Source organism: Gopherus evgoodei, chromosome 7 (genome assembly GCF_007399415.2).
Source record: "Gopherus evgoodei ecotype Sinaloan lineage chromosome 7, rGopEvg1_v1.p, whole genome shotgun sequence".
In the NCBI taxonomy this organism is placed as follows: Eukaryota; Metazoa; Chordata; order Testudines; family Testudinidae; genus Gopherus; species Gopherus evgoodei.
The window spans coordinates 61,232,828-61,252,281 of record NC_044328.1 but is presented as its reverse complement, the minus strand read 5'-3'; the positions used below and the strand labels follow the sequence as shown (position 1 = coordinate 61,252,281).

Sequence of the window (19,454 nt, the reverse complement as noted above, 5' to 3'; positions counted from 1 at the left end):
TTTGCAGTCTGCGTAGGCCAGGGACAAATTGCAGCTGGTGCTGTGTATCAGCTAATCATGACTGTACCCTGCACAGTTAGCTGAATTGATGCTGATCACAATTCATCCTGGCCTAACCTAACCACTAACTTGTGGTCACACTGTGTAATCTAACTTACATCTGCTCACTTTAATTTGCAGCTGGGTTCAAACACAATAAAACTTTGTAATGCAGACAAACTGATTCAAATTGGGTGGATTGTACCAGTCAGCAAATTAGTATATCTTTCTGAGACTGCTGTCTTGTTCTCCAGAATCAATGTTGATTTAAAATAGAAGGAGGAAAAGAGGAAAATCTCTAGCTCGGATGGCGGCAGCAGCTTTCAAAGTTCTCTAGCTGTTACAGTTGCAAAGAAGGTATAAAAAACATGAACCAAATGTTATCAATGTAGAGATGTCTATGTGAATCTGCAGAGAGCCTAAGACAAAAGCTGTGAGCAAGGAGGGAAATAGACTTCTAGGATGGAGGCTCGCCGACATGATTAAGAGAGCTTTAAACTAGAAATTTGAGGGAGATGGTTGGGAGATGTTCGGGAGATCTCCACGCCGGAATTTAACCTTGAGAGAGAAGTAAACAAAGTAAGAGGGGATACAGCCATGGACAGAAGAATTGGCATAAGGAGGAAGGGTAGTGTAGATAACAGACTAACAGGTGATGTTGGTGGTAGAATGTCCGTGCCTGACAGGTTACAGAATGTGAGTGAAGCCAAATGGCAAAAATTAAGATGTCTGTACACTAATGCGATGAGCCTAGGGAACAAAATGGAGGAACTAGAGCTACTGGTGCAGGAAGTGAAAACAGATATTATAGGGATAACAGAAACGTGGTGGAATAGTAGTCATGACTGGAGTACAGGTATTGAAGGCTATGTGCTGTTTAGGAAAGATAGAAATAAAGGCAAAGGTGGTGGAGTAGCATTGTACATCAATTAGGAGGTTAACTGTAAAGAAATAAGAAGTGATGGAATGGACAAGACAGAGTCTGTCTGGGCAAAAATCACACTGGGAAAGAAAGCTACTAGAGTCTCCCCTGAGATAGTGCTTGGGGTGTGCTACAGACCGCCGGGATCTGATTTGGATATGGATAGAGACCTCTTTAATGTTTTTAATGAAGTAAACACTAATGGGAAATGTGATCATGGGAGACTTTAACTTTCCAGATATAGACTGGAGGACAAGTGCTAGCAAGAATAGTAGGGATCAGATTTTTCTGGATGTGATAGCTGATGGATTCCTTCACCAAGTAGTTGAAGAACCGACAAGAGAGGATGCCATTTTAGATTTGGTTTTGGTGAGCAGTGAGGACCTCCTAGAAGAAATGGTTGTAGGGGACAACCTTGGTTCGAGTGATCATGAGCTAATTCAGTTCAAACTAGATGGAAGGATAAACAAAAATAGATTTTGGACAAGGGTTTTTGATTTCAAAAGGGCTAACTTTAAAGAATTAAGGAAATTAGTTAGGGAAGTGGATTGGACTGAAGAACTTGTGGATCTAAATGCGGAAGAGGCCTGGAATTACTTTAAGTTGCAGCTGCAGAAACTATCGGAAGCCTGCATCCCAAGAAAGGGGAAAAAACCCATAGGCAGGAGTTGTAGACCAAGCTGGATGAGCAAGCATCTCAGAGAGGTGATTAAGAAAAAGCAGAAAGCCTACAAGCAGTGGAAGAAGGGTGGGATTAGCAAGGAAAGCTATCTTAGTGAGGTCAGAACATGTAGGGATAAAGTGAGAAAGGCTAAAAGCCAAGTAGAGTTGAACCTTGCAAAGGGAATTAAAACCAATAGTAAAAGGTTCTATAGCCATATAAATAAGAAGAAAACAAAGAAAGAAGAAGTGGGACCGCTACATACTGAGGATGGAAAGGAGGTTAAGGATAACCTAGGCATGGCCCAATATCTAAATAAGTACTTTGCCTCAGTCTTTAATAAGGCTAATGGGGAGCTTAGGGGTAATGGAAGGATGACAAACGGGAATGAGGATATGGAGGTGGATATTACCACATCTGAGGTAGAAGCCATACTTGAACAGCTTAATGGGACAAAATCAGAGGGCCCGGACAATCTTCATCCGAGAATATTAAAGGAACTGGCGCATGAAATTGCAAGCCCGTTAGCAAGAATTTTTAATGAATCAGTAAACTCAGGGGTTGTACTGTACGACTGGAGAATTGCTAACGTAGTTCCTATCTTTAAGAGAGGGAGAAAGAGTGATCTAAGTAACTATAGGCCTGTTAGTTTGACATCTGTAGCATGTAAGGTCTTGGAAAAAATTTTGAAGGAGAAAGTAGTTAAGGACATTGAGGTCAATGGTAATTGGGACAAAGTACAACATGGTTTTACTAAAGGTAGATCGTGCCAAACCAACCTGATCTCCTTCTTTGAGAAGGTGACAGACTATTTAGACAAAGGAAATGCGGTAGACCTAATTTACCTTGATTTCAGTAAGGCATTTGACACGGTTCCACATGCGGAATTATTAGTCAAATTGGAAAAGATGGGGATCAATATGAGAATTGAAAGGTGCATAAGGAACTGGTTAAAGGGGAGACTACAACGGGTCGTACTGAAGGGTGAACTGTCAGGCTGGAAGGAGGTTACTAGTGGAGTTTCTCAAGGATCGGTTCTGGGACCAATCTTATTTAACCTTTTTATTACCAACCTTGGCACAAAAAGCGGGAATGTGCTAATAAAGTTCGCGGATGACACAAAGTTGTGGGGTATTGCTAACACGGAGAAGGACCGGGATATCATACAGGAAGATCTGGACGACCTTGTAAACTGGAGTAATAGTAATAGGATGAAATTTAATAGTGAAAAGTGCAAGGTCATGCACTTAGGGATTAATATTAAGAACTTTAGATATAGATTGGGGATGCATCAGTTGGAAGCAACAGAGGAGGAGAAGGACCTTGGGGTATTGGTAGATCACAGGATGACTGTGAGCCGCCAATGTGATATGGCCGTTAAAAAAGCTAATGCAGTTTTAGGATGCATCAGGTGAGGTATTTCCAGCAAAGATAAGGAGGTGTTAGTACCGTTACATAAGGCGCTGATGAGACCCAACCTGGAATACTGTGTGCAGTTCTGGTCTCCCATGTTTAAGAAGGATGAATTCAAACTGGAACAGGTTCAGAGACGGGCTACTAGGATGATCCGAGGAATGGAAAACCTGTCATATGAAAGGAGACTCAAAGAGCTTGGCTTATTTAGTCTAGCCAAAAGAAGGCTGAGGGGGGATATGCTTGCTCTTTATAAATATATCAGAGGGATTAATATTAGGGAGGGAGAGGAATTATTTAAGCTTAGTACCAATGTAGGTACAAGAACGAATGGGTATAAACTGGACACTAGGAAGTTTAGACTTGAAATTAGACGAAGGTTTCTAACCATTAGAGGAGTGAAGTTCTGGAACAGCCTTCCAAGGGGACTAGTGGGGGCAAAAGACATATCTGGCTTTAAGACTAAGTTTGATAAGTTTATGGAAGGGATGGTATGATGGGAGAGCCTAATTTTGGCAATTGATCTTTGATTATCACCAGATAAGTATGCCCAGTCGTTGGTGATGGGATGTTGGATGGGATGGGATTTGAGTTACTGCAGAGAATTCTTTTCTGAGTGCTGGCTGGTGAGTCTTGCCCACATGCTCAGGGTTTAGCTGATCGCCATATTTGGGGTCGGGAGGGAATTTTCCTCCAGGGCAGATTGGCAGAGGCCCTGGAGGTTTTTTGCCTTCCCCTGCAGCGTGGGGCATGGGTCACTTGCTGGTGGATTCTCTGCAGCTTGAAGTCTTCAAACCACAATTTGAAGACTTCAATAACTCAGGCATAGGTTAGAGGTTTGTTATAGAAGTGGATGGGTAGGGTTCTGTGGCATGCTTTGTGCAGGGGGTCGGACTAGATGATCACATTGGTCCCTTCTGACCCTAGAATCTATAAATCTATGAATCTGTAAGAGTTGGGAACTGCCCTATTCATGTTAACTTAGATGCCCAATAGAGACATAGGTGTGCCTTTGTGAAGCCAAAAGGGCAGAGGAGAGGAGGGGAGCCCAGCGGGACATCTGAGCTGGCCATATTGCAGACCCCAGCAGGGCATCCACCATCAGACACAGAATGGGTGGTCCCTCTACTTAGTACAACTAACAAGGGGAAAAAATTTCCCCAGTAGAAAATGGCTACTTTGTCAAAATGGAGATTTCCACAGTAAATGTCCATTTTTGATTACTTACGCTGGTTTGTTGTTGGAAAAAATATTTTTAAATGAAATTTCTTATGTGGTGGGAACAGCATTTCTGGACCAATTTTATTATTTAGATGTCCATAGATTCAGATTGCTTCACACCTTCCCTTATGTACAGACTCCTACTTACTGAAATTACTTTATACATCACTTTTGGGTAGGGCCCGGACAAGACAATATGACCTACCCAGGGCCACAGAGATGATCAGTGTCAGAGATGAGTCTGGAGGCCTAAAAAGCCTAGTCTTTTTTTGAGATCAAGATCATGCCAATGATAGAAGAATATTTACTGTAATTAGTTAAATAAATTAAATAAAATAAAAATTGATTGCAATTAGTGAGCATAACAGCTTGTGCCTTGTCTGTATTTAGGCTGAAACTGACCCTGACTTTCTCATCTGACTAATAAAGTTACCTTAATCATAGACTGTGTGTCATGGGTCAGGGTCTGTGATTGTGTCTCTTGAATTAGTGTGGAGAACTTTTTCCATAATTAGCAAGATATTGGTTGGAAGTCCTTATTTGGCCTTTGGCCAGCAGCATCTGTGTCCATAAATCCATATTTTAAACAGAACCAAGTGTAAAAATGTCAACGTATTTTGCAAGTAAACACACTTTACTCCAGTTTCATTGATGAGCAGACGTATCTGCTTTCATTCCTATCCAGTTTCAAAATCTGAAGCTTGCAGATAATGTGCCAGTCAAAACAGCATTTTAATAAAGGCAGGGAGGTAGGTTCCCTTTCTTATCTCAGTGAAGTGAGCCGTGCTTTAAATTAGCTAGTGTGTGATGTTAGAGTAGATGGTGCCTAAATGAGTTTCAATTATGTTTGCATAATAACAGGGCATCCCTCTCAGGAGCCTTTAACAAGATTAAAAAATGAGCTTCCAGTTTGCTTTTTCCAGATCTCTTTCATGACATGTACCTGATGGTATGAATGGGCAAATAGATTAATATTTGGATTCTGGTGATACTCAGTTTAGTGGATACAAACATCTGGAGCTTTCCAAATGTGAGTTTCCTCCAACTCCAAATATCAGTCTGACAACCTTCCATCCCAAAAGGGCTTGGGCTTCTCACCACTCACGGGTCATGAGCCATCTGGAGGTCTTGTTAATGTCTCCAGGTCCTTGATCGTGTGAAGACTTGTGTATGAGCTTAACTTTATGCAGGTGAGTAGTCCCACTGCATCAATTTTTTGCAAGATCTAGACCTTGAATCTTAACAAATACACCAGTACTAACAACTGTACTGTTTGGGGTTTGAAGATTATTTTACTGAGTTCAAAATGTTTCATGATTTATCAAAAAATAAACAGGCCTTTTCTCCTAAATGATAATTCTCTTCCTATCTAAAATTTTACTTTATAACTGCAACAAACTTAGATAAACTGGATGTACAAGGGCTAGCTGCAGTGTTCTAGACCTGTGTGTTATTGTGTTGTTTGTTCCAAATTTAATTTTGTTTGTCATGAAGATCACTGGTGCTCAATTTTGAGATTAGAAGTTGCATAAATCTTAGTTTCCAAATTAACATCAACAAAAATCTATCCATAAACTGCAGCATTATCTGTAGTAATACTCTCTTAATAAAGAAATCTGATTCTTTATTGTTAATTAGATACTGGAAAACAATTTGGAATAAGAAGATTCATGTGATAGAACTGACTACTTAACACAGAATGGTACATTTCATTACCATTTATAGGTTATGGTGTATCTTGGTTTCTAATTCAGTTCTGTACCATTGCTTTTTTGAGAGTCGGTTCTAGACACAGATAATTGCACACTCATGTGTGCTGTCTTTTAGTTTAACTAGTGGCTTTGATTCTGAGACAAGGAAGGAAAAAGAATATTTTCTTTCTTGGGTTGTAAGCTATTGGGAGCACAGATTGTCTCTCATGGCACCTGGTGCAATAGAGCTTCAGTTATGGCTGGGGCTTTTTGGTACTGTTGCAATACAAATAAATAAACTGTCTATATTGCCTACACCTTTCTTACATTCTCCTTTCAGCTTGTATGATATATGTTTGGATAATACTTTGTTTATATAGCACCTTTTATCGTAGGTCCTGTTTATCCAGAAGATATCCCAAGATATTTCCCAGACAGTAGACAGTGCTACTGAATTGCAATCACCTCAGGGGTGGAGGGTGGCAGCTGACTAGAACATAGCATGTTGCATAGCAGTGAGGTGGGAGGATTTTTTAATCACGAAGATCAAGACAGTATTCTTACAAACAATGATTTGTGCTTGTTAATGTCTGTGCAGCAGTGTTTAAGGTCTGGTCTGATAGTTCCTACACACAATAAAACATGTCATGCTTAAGTGTATATAAAAGTTTTACTGTTTGTTTGTTTGTATTAAGCTTTGCCTCCCTAGGGGAACGAACAGATAACAGATGCAAAAGTGCAGGTTTCTGTGCTTGCTTGAAAATCTCCTGGAGAACAATGCCTCATACCCATGTATATGCTATGGATGTCACAGCAGCTGACAGTCATTTGCCATTTGTGTCAATAAGCAGGTTAATGTGACTTTGCAAGGAGCCAGAAGTAACCCCCACTGAAGCTTTCTCTTTCTCTTCGCAGGTTGTTAGTCGAGTGGCAGCACAGCAAGGATTTGACTTGGATCTTGGATACAGGCTACTGGCCGTATGTGCAGCCAACAGGGACAAATTCACTCCAAAATCAGCTGGTAGGAAAAGGCTATTTCCATTTATCAATGGTTCTTTGAGGGTCAGATTCTGAACAAATATCACCAAGTATCTTGCTCCACCATAGCCACTGAATGTGCTGGCCATGAACCAGGGATACCTGATGCTGGAAACCCCTGCATTCTCTCCAAAAAGTGTCACTTGCTGCACCTTCTAGTTAGTGTTACTTCCAGAAACAAGGTCCCTAATATTCTGTAATCCTGAGATGGAAAGAAAGGCCTAAGGGAGAACCTATACACCGAATCACACCATTTTAGTGAATTCTTAATCTCTCGCATTGCCTTTCCATAATGTGTCTATTTGTCTCACTGCTTCAAATTCCTCCTATAATCCTAACTCTATCTAGTGTGGACTTTTTGTTGTGTGGCCATAGGTGTCTGTATAAAATACCACTTGTTGTTGTAATTCTTGCTGTTTGGTAGTATTCCCACCTATTCTTAACCTGTGTAATACCATGCAACCACCATTCCAATAGTCTGGCAAACAATGCATTCTCCTCCAATGTACCACAGCTTGCTACCAAAGTAGCAATAATGGACCCTCAACATGTCACTGTTGTGTGGGAAAGATGAAGAATCCATTGTTTTGTGTCTTTTGTTTTGTGTCTTTTGGTGGCACTTGCTTACATTTATTTACTGTGCTTAATTTTCAGCTATTCTATTAGGTGACGAATGTCAATATAACATGCATAATCTAGGAAAATGAGCAGATAACTGCTCCTTTTCAGAATTGGACATACTTAATTGTATTACCTTTGTGCTTAGTATCGGCTGCCATGCCACCACTGACACAACCTTAGCAAATGTTACCTCCTTCCAAGACAATAATTCTTATAGTGAACTGATTGGATTATGCCGCTGTTTCTTATCGATGCCAAACTTCCATTCATGGGTAACTTTTGCCTTCAGTGTTCAAGGCAGTTCCTTATCAAATAGTGGGTCATGCCTTATGTTGTACTCATTGACTTCACAGATTTGCCTTTTGTGTGATTACCAGATTATTGATTTTGCTAAATGTCCAATAAATTGTCCATGATTTTCACTCCTCTAAGCACCTCCATGAAATACTTATTGGCTCTCAGAATATTCTATCCAATTTATTAGGCATGATCTCCCAGTTATGAATTATCTCCAGTGATAGCTATCTGTTTTTTCTCTGATTAATCTTATCAGAGGCTTTTTAAGTCCACCTTTGTGTGCATTAAGATTCCTCTATTTCTAAATATGTTTAAAATAGACCTACTAAAGGTTCTGTGTCATTTCTTTTGCTACTTTTTTCTTGACGTGGATCCCATCACAGTGCTGGCAGAGGGAAGGTTGTCAGTCTTCAGACATTTTCATTTCTTGATTTACTTTTCTGGTGTAATCTTGACAACCTCCAGTTTTTCATTCCTTCTAGGGAAATGTTATGTCTGTATTTGACTGCTGCTAATAATTATTTTTTAGTCATATCTGTCTTCACTCAGTGCATTTCCCTTGCCACCCCAGAAAGGTACTGCTGTCTCTATCATTAGCTGCTTGTATCTCTTCTGTATTTGGGAATAAAAATCTTTTATTTTAGCTTAACAATTATAGTAAAAGTGGCAAAGAGTTCTGTGGTATCTTATAGACTAACAAACGTATTGGAGCATGAGTTTTCGTGGGTGAATACCCACTTCGTCAGATGCATGTGGGTATTCACCCGTGAAAGCTCATGCTCCAGTACATTTATTAGTCTATAAGGTGCCATAGAACTCTTGCCGCATTAATAGATCCAGACTAACACGGCTACCCCTCTAATATATGGTAGTGATATGTGACAGTAATTCCAATGACCTTAAGTGTTTGTTTGCTTTCACCCGTGCCTGTGTTTTGTCTTATCTACCTGTGTTTCACCAATAATCTTGCATTTCCTTTTCCATTAACATCAACTTTTCACAATCACCCTTATTACCAAATTTGCTAGAATAGAAGCATAACCATGGGCATCTGTTAATGAATCTGTGAAAAGTCATATCGGTAGACGCAGTCCTTGCCCAGAAGGGCTTATGTTCACATGACAAACATGTGAGAGCTACTACAATAAGTGGGGAAATTGGAAGATGAGCAGACCTGAATTACAAAAGTAAGGTCACTCCTAATCATTCTGACAGGAGGGGGTTCACAGTAAATTCCAGATATCCCTACTGTTTTATGGTCTGTTAAGCCACAACGATTCTACTCCCTCATTCAACTTCCTCTAAGATCTTCTGTCAGTTATTTTTTGACACTACCTTTTCTCCTTCAGTGTTTTCTCTGGATCTTTCTAAGTACTCTATATTCCTCAGTATTTATAGCTCCCTACATGACTCACTTAAGTTATTATGTCGAGAATTCTTGCATGTGTAGTTTCTGAATAACATTTTCTTTTTCCCTGGCCTCTTTCCTACTCCCAATATGTGCTGATGTATATCCTGCATGATTTTTTTTTAATCAAATAGTTTTTTTGAGTATTTTCTTTCTCTGGACTTAATGCTGAGGAATGTACAAGGGTTTGAGTCCATTCCTACAAATTACATTTTAATGTTATTAAGGAAAGGTACTTCTATAAATGCTGGTATTCCATATTGTCCTATTTGAGATGTGAGATAAGCAAAATTTTATTAAAGAGAGGTACTCAGAAATTTTTGTGAACCCCTCTCCAGCCCATAATTTCTAGATTACTTATTTGGTCTAAAATGAATATGACCCTCATTTTTAAGAGTAAAAGACCAAAAGTATGAGATGCAGTGATTCTTAAATGGTTTGTTATGTATCCCCTATCTATTGTTTCTATATGCGTTACATACAAATCATCAGGAAAGTCAAGTGTTGCTTTAAAAAAGAAAGTTATTTGCATTAGTAGTAATTTATTGCCAATGTTTTTTATAGTTAAAGTGGCTTATTTTAATCTTTTTTAAAATGAGGTTCTAGTTAGAAAAGTAAGTGTTAAAATTGCCCTTACTCAGCTTATTTGCTGCATGTGTATCCCCCAAACCATACCTGCTAACATTACTGAAAACCTCTTTTGTGTGGGTGTGAAAGAGTATTGTCATACAGGACATACATATCTCAGCGATCAAGCTAGGAGTGTATTCTGACTCATGCATCAGTGGCCAAATTGTAAGCTAAATTTTAATGGCAGAATCTTTGTTCTTGGGATGATGTAAGGGGAGGGGGGGAATAACTTGATTTTCAGTTATCAGATTTAGTTTGCAGAGCTGGTAGTTAGAATAAACATCTTTTTTTTTTCCTGTTAAGATGAGCAGAATTAATCTGGATATAATTGAGAGACTAAATATGGTACCCTAGAATGGCCTTTTCACAGAGGCATTTTCTTGTATTTGCAATCCAATGTCTTGAGCTGAAGATCTGCATTTTATTATTCTACAGATTTTGAACTCTTTTCCCTTATGTCATTCCCCTTTGTAGAAACAGTATTTTTTTTTCATGAGTTGGAATTGCGTTACTAGAATCAGTCAGTTTGTTCTGGTTAAAGGGGCTGGTATTGGTACTTCCTGTCAGTTAGGAAAGTATTTCCTGTTCGAAGAGTGTCTTCTTTACAGTTAACACAGATCAGGGCCAGCTCTGGCTCTTTTGCTGTCCCAAGCAAAAAAATTAAATAAATAAATAAATAAATAAAAACAACAAAAAAAAAAACTGTGGGGCGGCTAAGGGGTGGGGGAAATGTAGGGCGGCCGGAGTGGTGAAGGTGGGGGGGAACCTACAGAGTGGCCAGAGTGTGGGTGCAGGAGGACTCCCGGCTAGGCAGACGTGCCCCAGGCGGCAGAGTGCGTGCTCCAGCTATCGGGAGGAGAGGGGAGGAGAGAGAAGGGGGGCAGCCAGGGCTTCCTTCAGCGGGGCGTTCGCCACGCTGCCTGCCAGGAGGGCTCCGCGCCGCTCCGGTCGGCGGGCAGAGAAAGATGCGGGCTGCCCTGCCAGGCTTGCTACAGACCTGGCACGGCTCCTAGCAGGGCACTCTCCTCCTCCACGCTGCTAGCCCCTGCAAGGCGGCCGAAGCAGCAAACCAAAAAGAAAAAACATGCAGGGGCGGCCGAAGCGGCGAAGCAAAAAAAAAAAAAAGAAAAAGAAAAAGGATTGGAGGGAATGCCGCCCCCTGGAATCTGCTGCCACAAGCACGAGCTTGCTCGGCTGGTGACTGGAGTTGGCCCTGACACTGATGAGTACTTCATATAGTATGGTGAGACTCCAAATGATTTCACTGCAAAATGGAATTTTGGAGAGCAAACTTGTCACATGCAAATTCTTAACAGTATTGATCCATCCATTTGTTGTAACACAAAGGGTAATATTTTAATAGCATTGGATTTAAGAAAAAATTCGACTGTTAACTATTTGCCCTTCAGTAATGTTTTTCATGTTAGGATCCTAAAGCACTTTGCAAGCATTAACTGTGGGACTAGATTTGGAAGGTGTGCAAATCTTCTTTCTGTATTGAATTTGTATTTAGTTTATTTAAGGGTCTAGTTTCCCTGTTCTACTTTGATAGCCCCTTAACAAAGAATGACTGGCAAATCAGAGAGGCACAGTACCTGAGGGCTCTAAACCCAGAGGATCCACAGGAGTTTGTGAAGTAAAGACAAGAGAGCAGATGTTGGGACAATGCAGTGGAATGTATGGTGGAGTGGTTTGTATTGTGCAGGCAACTGAACAGTTGGATTAACCCATCAGACCCACAAGACCTGGCTATCATCTTTCATTCCTTCTGTGAAAAGGAAAGTTCCCATAGGCTTCAGTGGGAGCAGGATATCACCCCGATGTATAAATGGGCCTTTTTGTGTGCCATACAAGACTTCTTACAATACATAAGTCCCTCACTCTTGTAGAAGAAGTGCATAACAATTTACACTAGCATCAAGATCGCAGTTAAGGTCAGAGTTGTAACTTATACTGAGACCCTCCATAATATGCTTGAGGGACTTTGAGGAGGTGGTGTTGGGAAGCCAGTACTGTTGCTGTTTGTGGTGCAGCTTTTCTGTGGATGAAGAGAAAATTCATTCTGCTACTTTTCACAAACATTAATGTGCTTTATAAAGTTCTGTTTCCCCCATGTCCAACCCCACCCTGAAAAAGAGAGAGATTGTTGTTACATTGGCAATAAGACAATATGCATTCAAAAACTGAGAGTGCCAACTGTAAATATCTATCCCATTTTCTTAGAACTATTATTATTTTTCTTTTTTGGGGGAGAGGGGCTGGTAAATGGCATACTAAAATAAAATCAATTGCTAAACTACTCATTGAGTTGTATATACTGTAGGGATGAACAAACGACTTTGTGCCAAGTAACAAGTGGCTTCAAATGTCAGTCATCTCCCAAGTTTTCTGGAAGCTTGGATTCATCCAGATCAGTGTCATTCACCACCTCCTCTCTTCTCTAAGTCCTGCAGCCAATATGTCTTTCTTCCGATTACTGTTCCATCCGCCTAACATTTTAATGTGGGGCAAATCAGTCCTTAGGTTTTCTCTGCTTAGCCCTGAATAGCTGCCCACTGGATTTTAAACCCCTCCTTGTGCCCCATAGCACTATGCTTATGTCGTGTGTGCTCTGGAGGGTCCAGTCATTGCCAGAGTAATGATGTGAGCAGCATGTAGAGGTCTTCAGACCTGGTGGCGTATCTGAAATGATAGGGAGGAGGAAGTGGCAGGGGGCAGGACAGAGATGAAAGAAGATGGTTCATTGGGTGTGGTGGAAAGGAGGGGCTTCTCTGGGGCTGCGTCTTTAAAAAGTGTGTTTTTACATTGTCTTAGCTAATGCATTGCCACTAAAAGGATGTAAAGTCCTAGTGAAGAGAAGGCAGTTTGTAATTTTCACATGTGTTTAGCAGTCAGGGTGATCTGCTATCGCATGTTGGTTGAAAAACGGCCTTGTCTTCACTAGGATTTTACTTCCATGTTCATTGCCATGTGTTAGCTGCCATAAGGTGAGAATACATGTTTTTTCCTAGTGAAAACAAAGCCTGTTAGGTTATTGTTGGGGAAAATATCTGCCCCAAACCCTTCTAAAGTTCATCTATTACTGGCACAGCTCCTGCGTAGTGTATTTGTGTAGCTTCTTGTCCCACTTTTTGGCCTAAGCCCTTTGGGTGTGGAGTTGTCAGCGCTTCAGAGCATCAGTTTTCTTCCATTCTTGCTCTGTGTTGCTGAGACTGGGTCTGAAGTGCTCCTTTTAAGTCCTTATTTATTTTACTTAGCTAATCCTTAACTATCCAAGTAGTTAATGTGAATTGTTCTGGAGGGTGCCCAGGGAGACCTGTGTGGCTTGAAAAGTATTAAAAAGTTATTGTGTGGTTTTTCAGTAGTAATGGTGATTTAATGACTTGTCCCTCTTGCCTCTGTTTCTTGGCATTTAACCTGTCATAATGGCTGCACCTCCATTTACTCTTAAAGCCCATACTGCTGTGTCTGGGCCACTGCCTCTGTAGCAGGTCAAATGCAGTATTTCCTACCCTGAAAACAGATGACACAGCTTTTAAAAACAGATTTAAGTCTTTTCATGACAGCTTCTCCCAAAACATTAGGGTAAGTTCCATTGACTTGTTGACACCTATAGGGAATGGCCCAGCAGGTTAGCAACATGTTCATTTGCTTCTGAACTAGGGCTACCTGTGTGCCTTTGTGTTTGCCTGTCTTTTCTCTCTTCTTAATGCCTCCTCCCTCAGTGCTGTCTGAGTTCTCCAAGCATAGTGCTGATTGGGACCCCTAGAGGTTCCGGAATTTAAATGAAGGCTCTTTGGAGCATGAGCTTTGCTGATTTTGTCCTTCCAATCCAGCATTTTCAGTTCTATAATACATTTATTTTAAGGCCTGTTATGCAAGTAAAATGGAGTTCACAGATCATGGTAGGTTTTGTTTTGTTTTTTGGTAAGTCAGGAAGGAAATAATTTGCTAAGGTTTTTTTTCATAAATACTTTAACAAGCTACTGAACTTTTCCTTGCTCCCAGAGTAGCTTTTGCTTTTGTCAGTAGGCCAGGCTGGGGCCAGACAAGGGGACGACAGGATGAGATCATATAGGAGCTTTGTCAGAAAAAGACAGTGTTCGATATCTCTGCACTGAGAGAGGCCTGAGGGCAGTATTGTGCAGAGAAAGTACCTCAGCTGTCACTGAGAAACTGCAGCAAATGAATCCTGTGACAGCCTGGATGGGTGGCTAAGTGTTAGACATTTGATAGCAGAGATAGCAACTCTTTCTCTTTGATAGAGTGCTGTGATTGGCTTGTTTTCAACCACAATTGGCTCTGTTTGGCTTTCTTTAGTATTGCAGTTAAACAATAACACTCCATAATCTTCTTAATTATGGACTTTATTAAATAAAGTATGAAGCTTCGTGTCATTAGGGTTTTGTATATTAAGATTTGTTTGGTTTTGGGGTGTCCTTTTAAGACCATAATGACTTATCATAAGAGTAATTAAGCTGTGCTTTTAGTGGGTGAGATACCAAAGTTATCAGTAAAAAGGACCGGGATAACCAATTTATACTGCAGTTAAGTGAATTGGCAAGTCGCAGTTTTAAGACATAGCTTTAACATGATGCTGGAGCCAAAGGGTTTGTCTTGAGTAGAATAAAAGGTCTTTTTCTTGTTCAGTGTGTTAGCTAATGTGACTTAAAACATTAGCGTGGACAGGGCGAGCTGTATTTTAATACAAGTTATCTAGTCAGAGAACTCTTGGCTCTTCACTACACTTCCAGCAAACATGTGGATTCTAGTCTAGATAAACAATATCCTAAAAGAGAACATCGATCATGGGTGGTTAAATAAGGGTGGTAGGGTGGTATTTGCTTTTAGTCTCACCTTTTGAGGTTGTCTTGTATGTACGACGCTGGACTGGTTTCAGTTCCCAGCTCTGCCACACACTCACTATGTGGCCCCATGGCAAGTCAGTCAATCTCTCAGTGTCTCAGCTCTCCGTCTGTGAATTAAGCATTAAAATACCCCCTTTCTCTCACCCATGGCCCACCTAGTCTGTTGAAATTGAGAGGCCTTTGGGGCAGGGACTGTTTCTATATCTGTATTTGTGCGGTGCTTAGCACAAAGGGGCCCTGATCACAGGTGGGACCCCTAGGCACTACTAGAATTCAAATAATAATAATTATATGCTTGAGTACAAATCCAAGAAATATAGCTCTATTAAATTTACTAATCTCCTTCTCAACGATTTATAGTAGCAAGCCGCGGGGGGGGGAGGGAGGCGCTCTGCCAGCGCTGCGAGGGCGGCAGGCAGGCTGCCCTCAGCGGCTTGCCTGCGGAGAGTCCGCTGGTCCCGCAGCTTCAGTGGACCTCCCGCAGGCGTGCCTGCGGAGGGTCCGCTGGTCCCGCGGCTTCGGAGGACCAGCGGACCGTCCACAGGCAAGCCGCCGAAGGCAGCCTGCCTGCTGTGCTTGGGGTGGCAAAATTCCTAGAGTAGCCCCTGGTGGGAGAGCAGCCAGTGTTAGTTCTACCTAGGGGGAGCAGCTGTAGCTTATGTCTGTGCTCCATGGGCACCCCATCAGCATAGACTATGGAAGGGATACAGTGAATTAGCTTATTCTGTCATTCATTTCCCAATGAGCACAATCCACTTTGGGGCTAGGTTGGAGCTGACAGTGGTTGTGGAAAGATTTCAGCCCCTTTTTATTACTGTATCTTTCCCTCAGTGGAACCTCTACTTCAGTGATTCTGTCCTTGGGTTTTTGGAGGTAAAGATAAACTTAAACCTGAGCTGACTATGGCCCAATGCTTGTAAAGCACTTTGAAAGTGAAGAAATTGTTGACGTAACTGTCCAACAGAAACCTGAAAGGAAAATGGGTGGAAGATGGGGGAATGCATATGTCATGGTACAATTCCCCACTCTGAACCTTAGCGTCCAGGAGATGGAGTACCAGCATGAATTCCTCTAAGCTCAATTACCAGCTTAGAACCTGTAGCGCTGCCACCAACCAGGAATTTCAGTGCCTGGTACGCTCTGGTCCCCCCAAAAACCTTGCCTGGGGAACCCCAAGGCCATAAGCCTAACTCGCTTTATCTACCTAGTACTCACTATTCTGCACTTATAAGAGCCTGTATCAGGGAGATTGGAGAGAAACCTGGTTGCACGTCTGGTCGCTCTCAGAACCCAGAGAGAACAACCACCAAAATCTAACAGCACATACACAAACTTCCATCCCTCAAGATTTGAAAGTATCTTGTCCCTTGATTGTTCCTCTGGTCAGGTGACAGCCAGGCTCACTGATCTTGTTAACCCTTTACAGGCAAAAGGGATATGAAGTACTTCTGTTCTATTAACTCTTACTTATCAGTTTACGACAGCATATATGCATATGGAGGAGAGAAGTAAGTAAATTCTTTATAGTGGCATTTGCCCATCACAAGTTGCCTTTTCTGAGCCGTAATACAGCCTGGCATGTTATTCTTTTCCAGCTGTGCTTCAGCCAGATGGACACATCTGGGTCATTCCCTTGCCCTTCTGTTGATCTGCATGTCTTGAGAGCATTAAATGAAGTTCATGGGGAGTCCAGCCACCCGGACAGTAGGATTAGCCGCTTCTGCTGGTATTGATAGCTTTTTGCCACTGATGTGCCCCCCTAGCAGGAGCATGAATTAAATGAGCAAATTAGCTCATTCTATCCCAAGATAACAAGTGCAATCAGTATATGCAACTGAGTTTCTGCTGGTCAAAATTCCAAATCCATTTCTTAATTCTTGTATTCCTGTGTCTTAGCCTTAAAGAATGTTATTGCTCTTAACCCCTTGCAAAGGAAACTAGTGTGTCCCAGTATAAAAGTTAGTAGACAATGTTTATTTTCAGAGAAGTATTATGAATTAGGTTAATTTCCATGCAGAGTATTATTACTTTCTTGAATAGATTTTACTATTACTTCTCCTTTCATTCTTTTTAGTTCTTTCCAGATATCATAGACCCACAACAAAGCATTTGGATTAAGTGCTGTGTGATAAAACATAATTTTAAACATCAATTAAAGAATAATCAAAGAATCAAGCAGATCCAGTCTAATAAATTTATGCTAATTTTTAAACTATATCTTTCTGACATCATATGGAAGTGGAAGTCAAGGAACAATGTCCTAGAGTAATAGAAGTAATGTCCTACAGTAATAGAAGAGTAGATATGAAGAGACCTTTTAAAACATATATTCCTCTCATTGGTGCAAGATTGTTCCCTACCGTGTGTAAATGTATGTTTTCTATGAAACTCAGTGGAGGTAAATTTGTCCATCTTTGAAAATGCACCTTGATTGTTCTCCTTATACACATTGTTTTTCTTCCATGTTACTTCAGTTTTTAATAACTCATAAAGAAAACAATCAGTGTGTGTTTCCTCTACAGGTGTTCCAGGTAGAGAGAAAACTGCCTTATTTTATTTATTTGTGTATTTGTTTACTTGATTTGCATATTTTTGTCGACCTGTTCTTTTAATTTTCTAACAAATCCCCTTGTTCGTTTGTATTCTCGACATCCAAGCATGCTAAATCATGGTATGTAGCAGTTATAGGTAGGTAGGAAATAAATTAAGGAATAAGGGGAGAAATAACTTTTCACTTACAAAAATAAATTAGTGTTCAGCATGAAGATTGACTTGGATCAGTCAAAAACGTAGGGACCTAAAACTAGAAATGGGGCCTGAATCAAACCCCTGCTTTTAACCAACACTCTCCAACTGCTGGTTGTTCTAAATCTGACGTCAATGGAGAGAGAGAGAGAGAGAGAGTGTGTGTGTGTGTGTGTGTGTGTGTGTGTGTGTGTGTGTGTGAGAGAGGGGGGGGGAACTGAAGCTGAAGTGTGGCTGAACTGCCTCAGGGTATGTCTACATCTACAATTTTGCAGCGCTGGTTGTTACAGCTGTATTAGTACAGCTGTATAGGGCCAGCGCTGCAGAGTGGCCACACTTACAGCAACCAGCGCTGCAAGTGGTGTTAGATGTGGCCACGCTGCAGCGCTGTTGCACACCGCGGGGAAGGAGACCTGCTTGGAGGAGGGGTCGGGGCACGCCAGAGCACACCGCGGGGCTGGATACCTGCTTGGAGGGGGGGTCGGGGAACGCCAGAGCAAACCGCGGGGCTGGATACCTGCTTGGAGGGGGGGTCGGGGAACGCCAGAGCACACCGCGGGGAAGGAGACCTGCTTGGAGGGGGGGTCGGGGAACGCCAGAGCACACCGCGGGGAAGGAGACCTGCTTGGAGGGGGGGTCGGAGAACGCCAGAGCACACCACGGGGAAGGAGACCTGCTTGGAGGGGGGGTCGGAGAACGCCAGAGCACACCGCGGGGAAGGAGACCTGCTTGGAGGGGGGGTCGGGGAATGCCAGAGCACACCGCGGGGCTGGATACCTGCTTGGAGGGGGGGTCGGGGAATGCCAGAGCACACCGCGGGGAAGGAGACCTGCTTGGAGGGGGGGGTCGGGGAACGCCAGAGCACACCGCGGGGAAGGAGACCTGCTTGGAGCCGGGGTCGGGGAACGCCAGAGCACACCGCGGGGAAGGAGACCTGCTTGGAGGGCAGTGGAGTTTGCTTAATTACCAGAGAGGCTTCCTCAGGTATGCTGGGATACCTGCTTATTCCACGGAGGTCAACAAAAACGCTGGTGAGTGTCTACACCTGATGACAGCGCTGGATCCTCTACACCCGAGGCACGACCGGGTGTACGGCCAGCGTTGCAAACAGGGAGTTGCAGCGCTGGTAATGCCCTGCAGGTGTGTACACATCCTAAGTTGCAGCGCTGTAACCCCCTCACCAGCGCTGCAACTTTGTAGTGTAGATAAGGCCTTAGACAAGACTTTTGACCCCATATGTAAAGTGAGGATGATTATTACCTACATATCTACACAGGGACATTGTGAGAATGAGTTGTTTAAGGCTTGTAACACATTTTGTATGTGGGGTAAAAGTGTTTTTTTTAATGTTAAATATTATTATTAGTTCATTTCTTAGTTTGCAACAATTAGGCAGGCGTATGAAGAGCCATTGCTTCCCTTTGTTAAAGCTGAGTCATGTCTGTATGTGGATTCTAGAGCACCAGCCTCACACTCTCAGCACTTTACAAAATGTTATACTTTACTCCATACAGTAATGTTAAATGTGAACAAATTCATGAAGCTGCCATAAACCCCTCTGAAATCAACCCCCACACAGAAGTCTCATTAGCCCATCAAACCCGTTCCCTCCCCAGATAGAATGGAAACTGAGAGGCTGATCAGTCCTGGCACTCAGATCCCAGGTTTGGAGAAAGCAAGTTCCAAAATTTAAGTGCTTTCATTGAAAATGCTTGCTAACGCTTGCTGTCCTGGCTAAACCAAGGAGGCACCGGCTTGTGCATTTCTGCTGATCCCAGCAGTGGCATTTTCACACAAGGAAAGAGAAGTTAAGCCCATAATCATTTCCCAAACCATTTAGGGCTTTACAAATGGAAACCAATACCTTGAATTCCAGCTGATCACTCTGAGCCCTGAAAAC

General features: G+C 42.0%; 1 protein-coding gene across 15 annotated transcripts in view; it reads left to right on the top strand.

The window, feature by feature from the left end:
* ZMIZ1 (zinc finger MIZ-type containing 1) overlaps positions 1-19,454 on the top strand; it is a 508,413-nt gene that overhangs the window by 325,062 nt on the left and 163,897 nt on the right. For all 15 annotated transcript variants that reach the window (XM_030569259.1, XM_030569249.1, XM_030569248.1 and 12 more), the window contains one exon: positions 6,863-6,968. In XM_030569259.1, coding sequence (XP_030425119.1) covers positions 6,863-6,968 — 106 coding nt within the window. The remainder of the gene's footprint in view (positions 1-6,862; positions 6,969-19,454) is intronic.